Genomic DNA, 16,688 nt, shown 5'->3' with positions numbered 1-16,688 from the left:
GGCCCTGCCTTCCCAAACCCCAACTTGGGACCAAAGTACAACGCGGGATCATGGGTTGGGGCGCTCAAGTGACCCCCCTCTATAGTGCTTACTTGGGCCAAGTCAACACCAGCCCCCTGGGCTAGGGGGGGTGGGGTGGGACCGGTGGTGCTTAACGAGGAAGGGGACCAGTGTAGCAACTTGCAGGAGACCCCACCTCTCCCTCCCCTCACATTGGGGCCTGTGCAGTGGGTGTGGGGGTTTCCCCAGGGGCCAAAGCCCTGGGCTAATTCAGTAGCCGCTGCTCACTCGCGCACATCTGGCCACGTGCACGCCCCCTAGATGCAGATTGCTTGGAACTTTAAAGCTGTTCAATTTGGTTTTGTTTGTGCTGATTTAAAAAAATGTTTTAATGAGAAAAATTGGAGCACCCTGGGAAGGACGTGGTTCCTTTACTTCTCGGGGCACCGTAAGGCCTCGTCTCTAGGAATCGTTCTTTGCTCCACTTTCCTGGAAGCTGCCTAAACCTGCCCAAGCTGCCCCAGGTCTGCACCCTCTTCCACTCTCGGCTCCGCCCACGGCTGGGCCACTGCGTCTCCTAGGGACCTTGCGTGCGGGGGAGGGGTGCTCGGGCCTTGGGCCCGGCGGCCCCTTTCTGTACACCTAGCGCTGCCCGCCCCGCTTGTGTCTGAGGTCGTGTATGTCAAAATAAAGCCGCTAGAAACTGAGCTGTGTCCGCGTCTTTGTAGTCCCGCGGCTCCCAGGAGGCAGGTCCAACCCCGTTGCCCCGCGTCCCTCCGCCGCGTCCCACGAGCCGCTGCGCCGGGGCGGGGCCGGAAACGGCCGCGCGGCAGCAGACCCCGGCACCCGTCGGCGAGAGAGCCTCGCCCTTGGCGCCAGTTCCGCCTTTGGATCCGCCAATGGGCAGCTGACCCGCAGACCCCGTCCCGGTCCCCATGGCAGCTCGGCGTGCTCGGGCTCTCATTGGCTACGTCTGCCAGAACGCCGCGCCCCGGCGCTCCGACGTCGGCGTCCGTGCCACGTATACGGCAGCCGATTGGCCGGCTCGGGCCAACGTCACCCCCCGCCTAGGTCCGGCCTGAGTTCCGGGCCAGCAGCTCTCCGTCTGGCGTCGCTTCTTCCTGTGTGCGGTCCCGGGTAGGCGGCAGGGCGGACTGGGCGGCCAAGGCAGAGCCAGAGTGGGTCAGTCTGGCAGGTGAAGGGCTCGGGCCGCGGCGGGAGTTCGCGGCAGGGCTCGGCCGGGCGGGCCGGGCCGCGGACGCTTCGGAGTCTGGGACTCACTCTCCGGCCGCCCGCAGGCGCGATGAAGGCACTGATCTTGGTGGGCGGCTATGGGACGCGTCTGCGGCCGCTGACGCTGAGCATCCCGAAGCCACTGGTGGATTTCTGCAATAAGCCCATCTTGCTGCACCAAGTGGAGGCGCTGGCCGCGGTAAGACCCGGGGTCGGTGTCGTGGTGGGACCTGGCAGGACGAGGGACTAGGTCGTGAATGCCCGTGCCTTCTGGCTGAGACCTTCTGTCGGCCGGCGCTGTTTTGTCCAACAGGCAGGCGTAGACCACGTGATTCTGGCGGTTAGCTACATGTCTCAGGTGCTGGAGAAGGAAATGAAGGCGCAGGAGCAGAGGGTGAGGCTCGGACTCTTGACCTTTTTCTTTGCTCCCCGCGCAACCACCCATCCTGTTGGGAGGAACCTGACAGGCGGCTTATCCCTTTCAGCTGGGAATCCGAATCTCCATGTCTCACGAAGAAGAGCCTTTAGGCACAGGTCAGTAAAAACAGGAAGGTTCCTTTGGGGTTTAGGGTCTGAGAAGGGGTAAGACTCAGCGTGGATGGGGTATGCTGAGCCTGGTTCCAAAGGTTCAAACCCCTAGAAAGATGGTGACCTGCACCTCTCTCCTAGCTGGGCCCTTGGCACTGGCCCGTGACTTGCTCTCTGAGACTGCAGATCCTTTCTTCGTTCTCAACAGTGATGTGATCTGCGATTTCCCCTTCCAAGCCATGGTGCAGTTCCACCGGCACCATGGCCAGGAGGGCTCCATCCTGGTAAGGGATCAGGTCTTTCTTCTCTGACACTCCTGCCCCGATGCCCAGCCTCTTCCAGTCTGCGGCCCTTAACTATCTGCTTGTGTTGTGGGTGCAGGGCTGTGCAGTATGTGTCTTTAAGCATTTGGGGCACAGCCCCGGAGATTTAGGACAGTGTGCATAGCATATCAAGGCTCAGGCACACTGGATTGGGCCTGAGGTCCCCCTCTACTCAGGTGACCAAAGTGGAGGAACCCTCTAAGTATGGTGTGGTGGTATGTGAGGCTGACACAGGCCGCATTCACCGGTTCGTGGAGAAGCCGCAGGTGTTTGTGTCCAACAAGATCAACGCAGGCATGTACATTCTGAACCCTGCAGTGCTGCGGCGCATCCAGGTGTGTAGAAGCCAGCTGCTGGGTGGGCTGGGGCAGGGCAGGCCCTACCCCCCTGACCCTGCTTACGAGTTGCCCACTCCCACAGCTGCAACCTACATCCATTGAGAAGGAGATCTTTCCTGTCATGGCCACGGAGGGGCAGCTATATGCCATGGAGCTGCAGGGTGAGGCAGGGAGGCCACAGGCTGGGGGTGGGGTGAGGCTGGGCTGAGCCCCCTGATGCATTTCCTCCCAACAGGCTTCTGGATGGACATAGGGCAACCCAAGGATTTTCTCACTGGCATGTGCCTCTTCCTACAGTCCCTGCGACAGAAGCAGCCTGAGCAACTGTGCTCAGGCCCTGGCATTGTGGGCAATGTGCTGGTGGTAAGGCCCCTGCCCAGCCCATCGTAAACCCACGTTCCCCCCCCCCCCCCTTCATCTCAGGAGACAAGTGGTTCACTTGTATTTCCCTCATTGTCCTTAGGACCCAAGTGCCCGCATTGGCCAGAACTGCAGCATCGGCCCCAACGTGAGTCTGGGTCCTGGCGTGGTAGTGGAGGATGGTGTGTGCATCCGGCGATGCACAGTGCTGCGAGACGCCCATATCCGATCCCACTCCTGGCTCGAGTCCTGCATTGTGGGCTGGCGCTGCCGCGTGGGCCAGTGGGTAAGCCTGTGGGCTGGGCCAGATGGGGAGAGGGGCAGGGAATGTGCCTGCCTTGCTGACCAGGCCTGCCCCCTCCCTCGAGGTGCGCATGGAGAACGTGACAGTGCTGGGTGAGGACGTCATAGTTAACGACGAGCTCTACCTCAACGGGGCCAGTGTGCTGCCCCACAAGTCTATTGGCGAGTCGGTGCCGGAACCACGCATCATCATGTGAGGGGATACCATGGGGCTGGCTGAATCTCCATTTCCCTACTGGCATGGGGAGCTCTGGCTTGACACATCAAAAGGCCCTGGACTCGCCGTTATCTCAGAGGACTAGACAAGGCTGAAGCTGTTGGACACCTGCCCTCTCTTGTGGACGTAATCTGGCAGGATCCTTGCTGGGCATCCTCTACAAAGCCTACTCCCTCAAGAAGGTCCGGGCCAGGGCTGTATGGAATAATAATTTAATGTTCACTGTGGCCCTGACTGAAAGTCAAGCTCAGGCACAATTAGGACACGGCTGGGTTCCCGCCAATGAGGTTACGCTCAGACAAGGAGGTTGGACATGGCGGGGATGGGGGAGGACATGGGGAATAGGGCAAGAGGAGCTCATAAATAGGGCCCAGCCTGGGTCTGAGTTCAAGGGTGGAGGCTGCTGCTGTGTGGGCTAGGCTGCCGAGGAAGTGGTACTGGTACTGGCTGCCTTCTCCCAGTCCTCTACAGACACGATGGTGGCTTTGCAGAAGAAGCAATCCTTGTTGTTCATCAGATGCTGGTTGATGCAGGCTCTACAACGGGAGGAGGAGGAGGGTCTGTGTATCCCTGCTGCTTCCCCAGCCCCCTGCACCAATGGGGCCCACTTACTTGCAGGACTTGTGGCCACAGGGCTGGAACACGGCAGAAATGGGGTGAGCATAGCAGATGGGGCAGAGATCCTCCTCGCTGGTGGGCTGCAGGGAGCAGAGTGCAGGGTGGGCTGGGGTCAGATACCCAGACAAGGACACATGGACCACGCCTGTGTGGTATGCACATTTGTGCTAACGTGTGTTTGGGTGGTGTGGACGTGTGTGCAGTGGCTCCCACTCACCAGGGAGGCAGCTGCTGCCTGGGCCGACGCAGAAGTCAGGTGTGCCAGCATCTGTTCCACCTGGGCCAGCTCCTCAACGCTGATGTAATCTGTGTCTGGGGGTTGGTGGCAGTTGTCAGACCCAATGTGGCCCTAGAACCCAGTGCCTCTTAAATACCACAACTTGGGAATTTGCTCTTCTGGAGACTCCTCACCTAGGCCAGTCCCAGATCCCTCTTCCCTGACCCACCCCTGGCCCACTCACAGCTCTGTAGGGAGAAGCGCTTCCGGTCAGGGGCAGGCAGGACAGTGCCAGGGGCAGGAGGCTCTGGCTGCCCCAGGAGATAGCATATAGAGCGGAGCTGGAAGCAAGGATCAGCCAGGAGCACTGACGTGGCTCTTTCTGTCCTGGGTGGGAGAGGGTGCAAGGGTAGTCAGAAGGTTGGGCCTATCTGAAAACGATACCTATTGGAGGGGTGGGGTGGACAATTCAGCCCACCTGAATTGCCTCTGTCCCACCTCACCTCCCTGCTGCTCACACTGCCACACCCCCTACCCTCCCCGCCCAGTCCTGGGTCCCAGTAAGAACCCATACAGCCCTTGTACCAGTTTAAATGGGTGACTAGCAGATACTGAAAGCCTACCTACCCCCTAATATACACTAACTCCAAAGAAAACAAATAAATAGCACTAGCAGCTTAAAGGCGTGCCTCCCAGGTTTCCCTGCTACTATTCCCGGGAAGACAGGCACCGGGGAAAGCCATAGGCTAAGAACAGGCTGGGACATCAGAGACGGACTCGCGCCCCCTCTGGCGGCCACCCTGGGGCCTAGGTCGAGGTTGGGGGGGGGGGGGTGCCCCACCCCCTCCGGCCTGGGGCCAATGGGAGGCCGAGGCCCCGCCCTCCTCCAGGAGAGTATTTAGAAGCCGATCGGGGAAGCACCCGGAGAGCTGGGGAAGCCGGTGGAGGGAGTGCTGAGTGGAGCTCGGCCCCAAGTCCCGACCTGGACCCGGGAAGCAGGGGCGGTTGGCGTGTGGGGTGGAGCCCACATCCAGCAGAAGTGGGTGAGTCCTGGAGCCGCGCCCCACACAGAACTGCCCCATTCCACCCCCGGCAATCACCACCATGGCCTGGCTGGTGCTGCTGGGCGCACTGCTGTGCATGCCGCGTGTTGGGGTGGGCAGTCTGGGCTCAGAGGGCTTTTTGCCCTCCGCACCCCATAACTGCCCCTACAGATGTGTGTGCGCCGCTGACCTGCTGAGCTGCGCGGGCCTGGGGTTGCAGGACGTGCCGGCTGCGTTGCCTGCCGCTGCTGCGGACCTCGACCTGAGCCACAACGCGCTCCAGCGCCTCCGCCCCGGCTGGCTGGCGCCACTCTCCCGGCTGCGCGCCCTGCGCCTAGGCCACAACGAACTGGTCGTGCTAGGTCAAGGAGTCTTCACCAACGCCAGCGGCCTGCGGCTACTCGATTTATCATCTAACGCGCTGCGGGCGCTTGGCCGCCACGACCTCGAAGGGTTGGGGGCGCTCGAGAGGCTGCTTCTGTTCAATAACCGCTTAGCGCACTTGGATGAGCACGCCTTCCATGGCCTGGGCGCACTCAGCCGTCTCTACCTGGGCTGCAACGAACTCTCCTCCTTCTCTTTTGACCACCTGCACGGTCTGGGCACGACCCACCTACGTACTCTGGATCTCTCCTCCAACCGCCTGGGACGCATCCCAGTACCTGACCTGGCTGCACTGCCAGCCTTTCTTAAGAACGGCCTTTACCTGCACAACAATCCATTACCCTGTGACTGCCGTCTCTACCACCTGCTGCAGCGCTGGCATCAGCGGGGCCTAAGCGCTGTGAGTGACTTTGCCCGAGAGTACATGTGCCTGGCCTTCAAGGTACCCACATCCCGTGTGCGCTTCTTTGAGCACAGCCGTGTCTTTGAGAATTGCTCAGCTGCCCTGGCTCAGGGCCTAGAGCAGCCCGAAGTGCAGCTGCACGTGCAGATGGGTCGGTCCCTGAGGCTGCACTGCAACACCAGTGCCCCAGCTGTGCGCATCGCCTGGGTGTCACCACAGCACGAGCTGCTGGTGGCACCAGGATCCCGAGACGGCAGCATCGCAGTGCTGGCTGATGGCAGCTTGGCCATCAGCAATGTGCAGCCGCAGCACGAGGGGGTCTTTGTGTGCCTGGCAGCCGGGCCCCGCCTGCATCACAACCAGACGCACGAGTACAACGTGAGCGTGCATTTCCCACACCCTGAGCCCGAGGCTTTCAACACAGGCTTCACCACTCTGCTGGGCTGCGCTGTGGGCCTGGTGCTTGTGCTGCTCTACCTTTTTGCGCCACCCTGCCCAGGCTGCCGCCGCTGCTACCGTCGCACCTGCCACTGCCGCCGCTGGCCCCGGGCACCCAGCCCCCTCCAGGAGCTGAGCGCACAGTCCTCAGTGCTCAGCACACCACCGGATGTACCCAGCCGCAAGGCCAGTGTCCACAAGCATGTGGTCTTTCTGGAGCCGGGCAGGAGGGGCCTCAATGGGCGTGTGCAGCTGGCAGGAGCCGAGGACTTCGATCTCTACAATCCTGTGGGCCTGCGGCTCAAGGCTGGCTCTGAGTCTGCTAGCTCCACGGGCTCTGAGGGCCTGGTGATGACCTAGGCTGCCCTGGGCCCAGAGCCAGGCCACTTGCCACCCGCTGCTCGCCCTGCTCCCTGCTGCCGCCCTGACAACTGCCAGATGCTGGTGGGAGTGCTGGGCTTGGTCCTCCAGCCTCCTGCACGGCCTTGACCTCAACCACAGCAGCCCCAATCACTAATGGAGGGGCTGGGCTCCCCACCCTCTCTCCTGCACTGCTCTAACACAGGGCCCAAAGGCCCTAGACCCTAGCAGGACCTACTGGTGCCCACACGTCCCACGAGGACTGGAACTGGGGCCATCTGGAAGAGCCCTTGCCTGAGAGCCCTAGGTACACCACCTCAGAGGCCGAGGCAGCTACCAAGCCGTGGTGAAGTACTGAAGCATAACCATCTTCCCCTTCCCAAGGGGACAGGAAGAGAGTGGGCCCACAGGGGAAGAGGAGAAGGGCTCCAAAGGAAGACCTAGGCCCCCACCCAGGGTGGAAGGAGGAAACATGCACCAACATCCAACCTACTTCAAGCTCCACAACTCCATGCAGTCTGCTGGGCAGGAAGGAAGCAGGTGGGGCTCCTCAAGAGACCCCCAGGGGGCCTGGCCCGAGCATCAGCCAGAGTGGCCCTGCTCCCTCTGGTCAGGGGCAGCCACAGACCACTCTGAGAGCACAGCCTCTCCCGTGGGCTCACAAGACAGCAGTAAGGGGCAACATGGCCTGTGCCCCCAGCTTTTTAGCAGTAAAAAGCCGGAGCATGGCCAAGATGGGAGGGCCTAGCCGGAACTTGCTGTCCCTCGAGGATAGAAGCCTCTTAAGGGCTGGCACTGATCTTGGTCTAATGGCTGAGGCAGTGCCCTGGTCTCATATGCTCTTACCACCCACCGCAGGGAGGCAGGGAAGGGGGCGGGGGGCCTGGGAACCCCTCCTGCATGGGTGCTGAGCTGGGGGCTCCTACAAGTCCTGGATCCAGTTGTTCATGGAGTTCCTTAATAAAGGTGGTACATGCTCATCACCAGAGCCTTCGTGAACACAAGTAGCAGTGTGTGCGCTCAGCCCCCCTTCCCAGTAGTGCTGTGCTGGATGCTGCAGGAGAGCACCCCGCCCATGCCTGAGGTATAACCACAAGCCAGTGGCTAGGACCATGCGGCTCGGGCACCCTGTTCTGCTGGGGTCCCCGATTCTCCTACTCAGAGCTACTGCTGCTACCACCTGTTTAGGCAGTTTGTACATCATGACCTCCCCCTGGCCTCAACGCCTGATGCTGAGGTCCATTTTAGAGATGAAGAAACGGCGGCAGGGAGGCCCTGCCTGGTGCACTCCCCATCAGCCATGCCAGCTCCCATGGGGCCCTGGTGCCTAACACTTACCCCGACGCCGGGCCATGCACCAGGAGCCGCACCAGGATGCCTGTCACAGCCACCAGAATGGGATAGTGGTCCACGCTCTCCAGGCCTGAAGGGAAAGGAGGGATCCAGGGATCCTGAAGAGGGATCCAGGCCTCCTGGCTAGTGCGAGCCCCCCTGTCCTCCCCACAGAAGGGCGACCTAAGGCTGAGGGTACCAAGCCTGCCTGTCCCAATGCAGAATGGACAATCAGGCGTCACAACTCCTAGCAGAGGAACCAAGGCTTGTGCTATGTTGGGTTCAGGGCACTGGGTCCTCACCAGGCAGCCGCAGGGTGACCACGCGGTCAAACAGGTTCCTCTCTGCCGTCACCCGGTTCAGCACCTGGTTCAGCAGCTGTGAGGGCAGGAGCCCATTGGTGGAGTGGATGGGTGGGCTCACCACCGGGGAGTCCCCAGGGGCCCCCCCACCCTGCCCAGATGGACACACCTGTGCGAGACGCCGCAGCAGCATCTCAGAGGTAGGCCGGGCCCAGTCCAGGAATATCTCAGGCACCAGCGTGATGGTCATCTCCAAGACACGCAGCAGGCTGACCGAGAGGTCAAAGCAGGTGGCACACACCTTGAGCTGCCGGCTGTCCACAAAGTTCCGCTCTAGGCGCTCGGCAGCCTGTTGGATCTGAGCCACCAGCAGGTGGGCAGTCAGTGGCCTGGCCACACTGCAGTTCATGCCTGGTCCTCTGCAACACCACAGCCCACGCGACCCACTGTGACCCACCTCCTGGATCATGCCGATGAACTCAGAGAAGGCCCAGTTGAGCTGGTTGAGGACACTGTTGAGGAAGCTGGGTGCCACATCAGGACCCTCCCGCAGTAGGTCTGCCATGTGCTGCTGAAGCAGGGTGGAGGGGCAGGGCTCTGCAGGGGCATCGACACGGTGGCATCACTGGGCACTCTGGTCTGTGGTTCCTGCCTGTCTACCTCTGTCCTGACTTGTTGGGCCATTGGTGTAAGGACAAAAAGATGGCTCCCTGAGGATGCTCAGGTCATGAAGGCAGGGAAGACAGGGTACAGTGCTGCCTGGGGGTTAGGGCTAAATCTGTCCCTCCTCCTGCTGGCAAACCACAGGCTGAAGTTATTCCTGGCCCCACACCATCCCTTTGGCCTAGAGCAGCCCCCCAGCCATAGCCTGCCCCCAAAGAAGTCCTCAGCCGCATGCCCCTCAGAGAGGGCTAGACCCAGACAGGGTGACCTAGGCCTCTCCTCATTCATTTCAAGACCAGCATCCCCGAGACCTACTGTGTCAGAGCCCTGCCGTCCTCTACTCTCCTCTGCTGCCCTTGGCCTGGCCTTGGCATATGGCCGAGGTGGTGGGTGCCAAGTCTGGGCTGACGGGGAGCGGTAACCAGAGCCCTTAAGCCACAGCCGGGCTGGACACCCCCCCCCCCACACCCCGTGCAAATCAATAGTTCCTACAGCCAGCAGGATGAATATCTAGTCCTACTGCCACTCTAACTGCAGCTCAGTTCCACCCGCTGGTGCATCCAAGAAAACCGGCAAGGACTTGATGAGTGACTTCACACAAGGCACTCAGTCTCTGGGGACCCTTTCGTGCAAAAACCCTGCCCATGAAGGCAGAAACACATCACGTAGGCCTAGGAAAACCACCAAGTGGGGTGAGTGCAGAGTATGGCAGGCAGACTGCAAGGCAAAAAACCCAGGACCCAGGAGGGGCCTAGGTGAAGGTCCTCAGGCTCACAGGGCTTTGCTGGGCCATCCATGGCCCCTGGAGAGACAGTATAACCTCTGCCCCCAACCAAATTCCCCTTCCTCTTGGGAACGCCATGGGCACCCTCTGGGGCCCTGACCAAGCCCCAGTCTGTGCGCCTGCCTTGACTCAAGTACACTGAAGTGGGAGGTGGACATGGTGCCAGGATGAGGCTGGAGGTCAGAGAGCTGGTTCGGAGTCCTCACTCTAAGCTGCCAGCACCCTGAGAAGATGCTGCCCCTTTTCACCATGACCCATGCACAGCATTCAGGCCCAAAGGACACACATGGGACAGGGGAGCAAGGGGGAGGTGTCCCAGAGTGTCCTTGGACTGGGAGGAAGCAGGGAAATGGAAACGCCGGGGGGCAGAGCTGGGGCCCAACAGGAGTCCGGGAGACAGGCCAGGAGAAGCGAGAAGAGTCCAAGAAGACCAACAGCAGTGGGCCAGAGCCACCGGGTCACCCAACCTGGACACTCACTCTGGAGGCTAGGCAAGTTGGCGTCCTCTGGCTTGGTTTTCAGCAGGTGCGGCAGCCGTGTATAGCGGTACCCAAAGCCACAGCCCTGTGGGTAGGGTCAGTGGGGGTCAGGGAGGCAGGGAAGCTCTCCCCTTCAGCCAGCCATAGCCACTTCCCATCCAACCACACTTACCCTCCAGAGCCGCACCAGGATCCAGTTGGTCTGGGCCCAGGGCCGCTGCTCATAGGGAGCCAGGAGGCTCCTCACCATGGCAATACGCCTGCAAGGGCAAGGGGTGGTGGGCACAGGGTAAGGCCAGACATGGTGCTGTGCAGGTCAGAGTGCCCGCCTCCCTGCTCCGACCCCCACTCACTGCTCCTCAGGGATCCGCTCCACAGCCCGCAGGGAGTGTGGGTAGCACACGTAGCTAGCCAGGGCCTGCATCAGCGAGTCACGGATGTCTGTTGGGACAGGCTGTGCCTCAGCAGGTAGCTGGCATGAGCCCCGGCCCCCATGCCTCAAGCCCACCTGGCCGGCATTCTGTGCAAAAAACAGCCAGCCAGAAGTGCCATCCCACCCCCATATCCCCAAGCCCTTTGTAGGGCACCTCACCAGTGCCCACGATGCGTGTATCGGCAAAGTGTTTGGCAAGGATGGCAGCCAGGCGTGTCAGAGTCTCTTCATAGCCTGCAGGATGGGGCAGTAGGAGTGCTTGGCCGGGAGCGGGGGTTCCAGAGGCAGGCACGTCCCTTGGCAGGGTGAGTGGGCTTGGGCAGCGGGCTCCAGAGCTGACTTCAAGGGCCAGTCTGGGCCCAAGCTGTCATCTAGGGACTTTGGGCATGGCATTCACTGACTGTGAGAGGCCATTGCACAGACTCACTGTGGGGGAGGACGGGTCCTGCAAGAGTCCTGACTGGGCTCAAACCCATCTCCGCACACACACTTGATGGCTCAGCAGTCAAAGCCCCTTGGGCACCCATGGCTCCGCCTCTGAGGACAAAGCCTGCACCTAGGCCTGGGGCGGGGCAGGGGACAGGCCAGGGGCCTGACAGCCCACAGCCTGATCCAGACATAAACCACCAAACCCAGCCTGAAATCAGTAGTCTGCAAGAAGCCCAAGCTCCTACATGTGGCCTCCAGCAGGGTACCACCACCCCTTACTGCGATCTGCAAACACAAGCCACTCTGCCTTTGCATGGGCTGCCACATCCCACGTGCAGTGCCAGGGTGTCTGTGTGAGGCCAACAGGCTCCCGTACCACAGCAAGAAGGAAGTGAAAGCGGAGGGGCCCCCACTCCGGCACTCCATCCTGTCTCTTTCCTTCCTAGCATCCGGGAGAAGCTGTTGGCTCTGTGGCCACTAATACCAGGGCAGGGCTCTCCACCATGTGGGGCTTTTGCAGATGCTTGTCTAACACAGGACCAAAGAGAACAGGGGCTACCTCCCCTCTTTCCTACACGGATGTGTGCTGCTGGGCCATGAGGGTGCAGAACAGGGTTGCTAAGGGTTTACAATAAAGGCCCTTTTCCTGCCCCCTCCCGGTCTGAATGGCTTTGTCACCTGGGAGCTCCTCCATGCTGTGCACGGGGCCAAAGTAATTCTTGAGAGCACTGTAGCTGTTGATGGCCACGCTCAAGTAGAACTCAGGCATGAAGGCAAAGAGAGAACCTGTGCGGTCGCCATGCTCGACGGTCCGCAGGCAGACGCGTAGTAGCCAGTAGATATCTAGCATCTTCTCCTATAGGAGGCACAAGGGGTGCTGCTAGGCTGTTTGTAGAAAGGGTTGCAAGGGGCAGGGCACGGTCTGGGGCTCGGGAAAGGCCTCCTCGTTAGTGGCTCAGGCAGGGCAGTCACATGCTTGATAGGCAAGAGGGTGCACCCCGTGCCTGGAGAGGCAACACCCCAGCCTAGATCAGAATTCTGGCTTGCATTAGTAAAGGTACACAAGGTTTTAAGTGAGAAGGTGTCATGTGACCATAAGTCTGAGTTGGAGCACTGCCCAGTGCAAAAGGAGCTGCAGGGGCGAGTGGGGGCAGGACAGTAAAGAAGCTACATGGCCTCATCTAGGCCCAAGACAGCAGACAAGGGACTGGAAGGCCAGGAATGGGGAAGCACCGATGGGCTGTGGGGGCAAGGGACCGGCTGCACCAAACAGGGCCCACATTTCTGGGGGTGATGGAACCTCCGTGGAGGTCAGAAGTACCGGAAGAGAAGCAGGCCTGGTCCAGGGCAGAGGGGATGTGGCTTAGGATATGTGCAGCATATGGTGCCTAAAAACGTCCCCAAAGAGGTGGTGTTGAAGAGCATGATTACTGGTGAAACAGAGGCCATAGAAAGCAAACCCTCCAAGGGCCTTGTTCCACATGGTCTGTGCCCAGGAGGGGTCGCCGAACAGAGCAGAGCAAAGTCCCAGGCCCCAGCCCAGACCACCCAAATCTCTCAGAGTCGGAGCATCTGGACTTGACACCAGCTCTGATGTGCCCTCAAACTTGAAAACCCGAGAAGACACAAGCAGGAGTCAGAGGGTGGGCCTGAGCCAGAAGGCCTGCTGGGAGCATACTGCCACAGAAGGCCAGAGAAGACCAAGTCTAAAGAGGGGATGGAACCTATGCACCCAGGGAGCCACTGCATTGCAGGGGGGTTGGGGGGAGGGATGTATCTGCAAAGGGGGCGGGGGGCTTGGGAGGGACCGTGCAAGACTATTCCAGAGAGGTGGAGGAACCTGTGTTGGACCAAGAGTGAAGGGAAGATGAAGAAGCTGTGACACAGACAAGGAAGAGGGGAATGGTTGTTGGAAGGGAGTGGTTTCTGTAAGCAGATGTAGAGTCAAGGGAGGGGCATCACGGACTGTTCTCTTTACTAATGGGAGAAAGTGAATGAGCAGGAGGCAGGAGGGTGAGCACTGAAGATGAAGAAAGCAGTTCAACATAGCAAGGGCTGTGTTATGAAAAGCCCACAGAGAACATCACACTCAATGGTGAAAAACTGAAAGCGTTTTCTCTAAGATCAGGAACAAGACAAAGATGCCCACTTTTGCTACTTCTATTCAACACAGTACTGGAAGTCCTAGCCAGAGCAATTAGGAAAGAAAAAGAAGTAAAAGTCATCCAAATTGGAAATAAAGGAGTAAAATTATCCCCATTCGCAAATGACGTGATCTTATATGTAGAAAACCCTCAAGAATCTAGCAAAAAATTCGACAAAGCAGGAAAGAATATCCAGTGGAAAAAAGTCTCTTCAACAAATGGGGTTAGGAAAACTGGACAGCAACATGCAGAAGAATGAACCTGGGCCACTTTCTTACACCATACACAAAAATAAAACCAAAATGATGAAAGACCTAAATGTGAGACAGGAAACCACCAAAATCCTAGAGGAGAAAGCAGGCAAAAACCTCTTTGACCTCGGCCGCAGCTACTTCTTACTAGACACATCACTGGAGGCAAAGGAAACAAAAGCAAAAATGAACTATTGGGACCTCATCAAGATAAAAAACTTCTGCACAGTGAAGGAAACAATCAGCAAAATAAAAGGCAGCCTACAGAAGAAGATATTTGAGAAAATATTTGCAAATGACATATCAGATAAAGGGCTAGTATTCAAAATCTATAAAAAACTTCTCAAACTCAACACCCAAACAACAAATAACCCACTTAAAAAATGAGCTGAAGGCATGGATAGACACTTTGCCAAAGAAGACATCCAGATGGCTAACAGACACAAGAAAAAATGCTCATCACTTGTCATCAGGGAAATACAAATCAAAACCATGATGAGATACCTGTCAGAATGGCTAAAATTAACAACATAAGATGGGGCACCTGGGTGGTTCAGTCAGTTAAGTGTCCAACTTTGGTTCGGGTCATGATCTTGAAGTTTATGAGTTTGAGTCCCACATCGGGCTTTCTGCTGTCAGCACAGAGCCCACTTCAGATCCTCTGTCTTCCTCTCTCTCTCTCTGCCCCTCTTCCCTGCTCTCTCTCTCTCTCTCAAAAATAAGCATTAAAAACAACAACAACAACACAAGAAACAACAGGTGTTGGCAAGGATGTGCAGAAAGGGGAACGTTTTTGCACTGCTGGTTCCTCAAAAAAATAGAACTACCCTACGATCTAGCAATTGCACTGATAGGTATTTACCCAAAGGATACAAGAATACAGATTCAAAGGTTTATAGCAGCATCATCAATAGCCAAACTATGGAGAGAGCCTAAATGTTCATCGATTGATGAATGGATAAAGAAGATGTGGTGTATATCTACAATGGAATATAACTCAGCCATCAAAAAGAATGAAATCTTGCCATTTGCAATGATGTAGATGGAGCTAGAATGTATTATGCTAAGCGAAATAAGTCAATCAGAGAAAGACAAATACCACATGATTTTACTTATATGTGGAACTTATGAAACAAAACAGATGAACATAAGGGAAGAGAGGGAAAAAAAGGAGAAGAGAGGGAAACAAACCACAAGAGACTCATAATAATAGAGAACAAACTGAGGGTTGATGGAGGGAGGTGGGTGGGGGAATGGGTTAAATAGGTGATAGGTATTAAGGAAGGCACCTGCTGTGATGAGCACTGGGTGTTGTAGGTAAGTGATGCATCACTAAAGTCTACTGCTGAAACCAATATTGTACTGTATGTTAAAAAACTAAAATTAGGGCCGCCTGGGTGGCTCAGTCAGTTAAGAAACTGACTTGGGCTCAGGTCATGATCTTGGGGTTCATGGGTTCAAGCCCCGCGTCAGGCTCTGTGCTGACAGCTCAGAGCCTGGAGCCTGCTTCAGATTCTGTGTCTCCCTCTCTGCTCCTCCCCCACTCGCGCTCCATTGCTCTCTCAAAAATAAGAAACATAAAACAAAATTCTTAATAACTAAAATTAAAAAAAAAGAATCCACACACACAAAAAATCTGTTAGAATAAATGAATTCAGGAAACATGCAGGATATAAAATTCATACACAAAAGTCAGTTGTTTTTCTACACACTAGCAATGAACAATCCAAAAAGGAAATCAGAAAAATAATTCCACTTACATTAGTATCAAAAAGAATGAAATAGGTATAAATATAACCAAGAAGGTGAAAAACTTGTACACTGAAAACTATATAATGTTGCTGACAGAAATTTTAAAAGACACAAATAAATGGAAAAATATTCCATGTTCAAGGACTGGAAGATTTAATATTGTTAAGATGGCAATACTAACCAAAGCAAAGTACAGATTTAATGCAATCCCTATCAAAATCCCAATGGCATTTTTTTGCAGAAATAGAAAAATCTATCCTAAAATTCATATGGAGTCCCAAGGGACTCAAACAGGCAAAACAACCTTGAAATAGAACAAAGTTGGAGATCTTACACTTCCTGATTTCAAAACTTATTGCAAAGCTACAATAATCAAGATAGTGTGATACTGGCATAAAGATAGTCATACAGACCAGAGAGCCCAGAAATAAACTCACACATATATGGTCAAAGGATTTTTGACAAGGATTGTCAAGACCATTCAATGAGGAAAGGACAGTCTTTTCAATAAATGGTGCTGAGAAAATTGAATTTCCATATGCAAAAGAATAAAGTTGGACCACTGCCTTATAGCTTAAACAAAAATTAACTCAAAATGGATCAAATACCCAAACTTACAAGCTAAAACTATATAACTCTTAGAAGAAAACATGGGGAGAGGACTTCATGACCTTGGATTTAACACCAACTTTTGGGCTGTGACAACAAAAACACAGGCAAAAAAAGAAAAAAATAAATTGGACTTTATCAAAATGAACTGTGCAGCAAAGGACACCATCTACAGAGTGGAAGGACAACTCACAGAAAAAGAGAAAATACGTGTAAATCATAATCTGATAAGGAGTCAATATCCAATGTATATAAATAATTCCTACAAAACAACAAAAACCAAACAATCCTATTAAAAATGGGCAAATGCACTTGAATAGACATTTCTCCAAAGAAGATATACATGTGTCCAATAAGCACATGAAAAGATACTCAACAGGGAAATTCAAATCAAAACCACAATGATCACCAAACTCCACACCCAAAAAACAAATAATCCAGTGAAGAAATGGGCAGAAAACATGAATAGACACTTCTCTAAAGAAGACATCCAGATGGCCAGCAGGCACATGAAAAGATGCTCAACGTCACTCATCAGGGAAATACAAATCAAAACCACACTCAGATACCACCTCACGCCAGTCAGAGTGGCTAAAATGAACAAATCAGGAGACTATAGATGCTGGCGAGGATGTGGAGAAACGGGAACCCTCTTGCACTGTTGGTGGGAATGCAAACTGGTGCAGCCACTCTGGAAAACAGCATGGAGGTTCCTCAAAAAATTAAAAATAGACCTACCCTATGA

General features: G+C 55.8%; 3 protein-coding genes across 10 annotated transcripts in view; 2 read left to right on the top strand and 1 right to left on the bottom strand.

The window, feature by feature from the left end:
* Positions 1-1,039: 1,039 nt before the first annotated feature.
* Positions 1,040-3,529, top strand: GMPPB (GDP-mannose pyrophosphorylase B). The gene is made up of 9 exons (XM_042929396.1): positions 1,040-1,432; positions 1,547-1,627; positions 1,719-1,767; positions 1,903-2,045; positions 2,261-2,419; positions 2,505-2,583; positions 2,658-2,785; positions 2,886-3,068; positions 3,151-3,529. Exons 1-9 carry the CDS (start codon positions 1,304-1,306, stop codon positions 3,280-3,282), a joined length of 1,083 nt encoding a protein of 360 aa, XP_042785330.1. The 5' UTR covers positions 1,040-1,303; the 3' UTR covers positions 3,283-3,529.
* The window catches only part of RNF123 (ring finger protein 123), a 29,901-nt gene continuing 16,711 nt past the window's right edge, over positions 3,499-16,688 (bottom strand). For 6 of the 8 annotated variants that reach the window (XM_042929377.1, XM_042929379.1, XM_042929376.1 and 3 more), the window contains 13 exons: positions 11,866-12,043; positions 10,918-10,992; positions 10,679-10,766; positions 10,498-10,585; positions 10,326-10,410; positions 8,857-8,996; positions 8,569-8,757; positions 8,400-8,475; positions 8,104-8,188; positions 4,382-4,524; positions 4,138-4,232; positions 3,915-4,000; positions 3,499-3,838 (listed from right to left, as the gene is read on the bottom strand). In XM_042929377.1, the coding sequence (XP_042785311.1) occupies positions 3,718-3,838; positions 3,915-4,000; positions 4,138-4,232; positions 4,382-4,524; positions 8,104-8,188; positions 8,400-8,475; positions 8,569-8,757; positions 8,857-8,996; positions 10,326-10,410; positions 10,498-10,585; positions 10,679-10,766; positions 10,918-10,992; positions 11,866-12,043 (1,449 nt within the window). In that variant the 3' untranslated portion in view covers positions 3,499-3,717. Of the gene's footprint in view, positions 4,001-4,031; positions 4,233-4,381; positions 4,525-8,103; positions 8,189-8,399; positions 8,476-8,568; positions 8,758-8,856; positions 8,997-10,325; positions 10,411-10,497; positions 10,586-10,678; positions 10,767-10,917; positions 10,993-11,865; positions 12,044-16,688 lie in introns of those variants that run through there. The other 2 variants (XM_042929381.1, XM_042929380.1) reach the window with 2 other exon arrangements.
* Positions 4,518-7,946, top strand: AMIGO3 (adhesion molecule with Ig like domain 3). The gene has a single exon (XM_042929391.1). It carries the CDS (start codon positions 5,242-5,244, stop codon positions 6,763-6,765), a length of 1,524 nt encoding a protein of 507 aa, XP_042785325.1. The 5' UTR covers positions 4,518-5,241; the 3' UTR covers positions 6,766-7,946.

This window comes from Panthera leo, chromosome A2, assembly GCF_018350215.1.
Source record: "Panthera leo isolate Ple1 chromosome A2, P.leo_Ple1_pat1.1, whole genome shotgun sequence".
In the NCBI taxonomy this organism is placed as follows: Eukaryota; Metazoa; Chordata; class Mammalia; order Carnivora; family Felidae; genus Panthera; species Panthera leo.
Note: the sequence above shows the minus strand (reverse complement) of the source record. Positions and strands in the feature narration are given on the sequence as shown.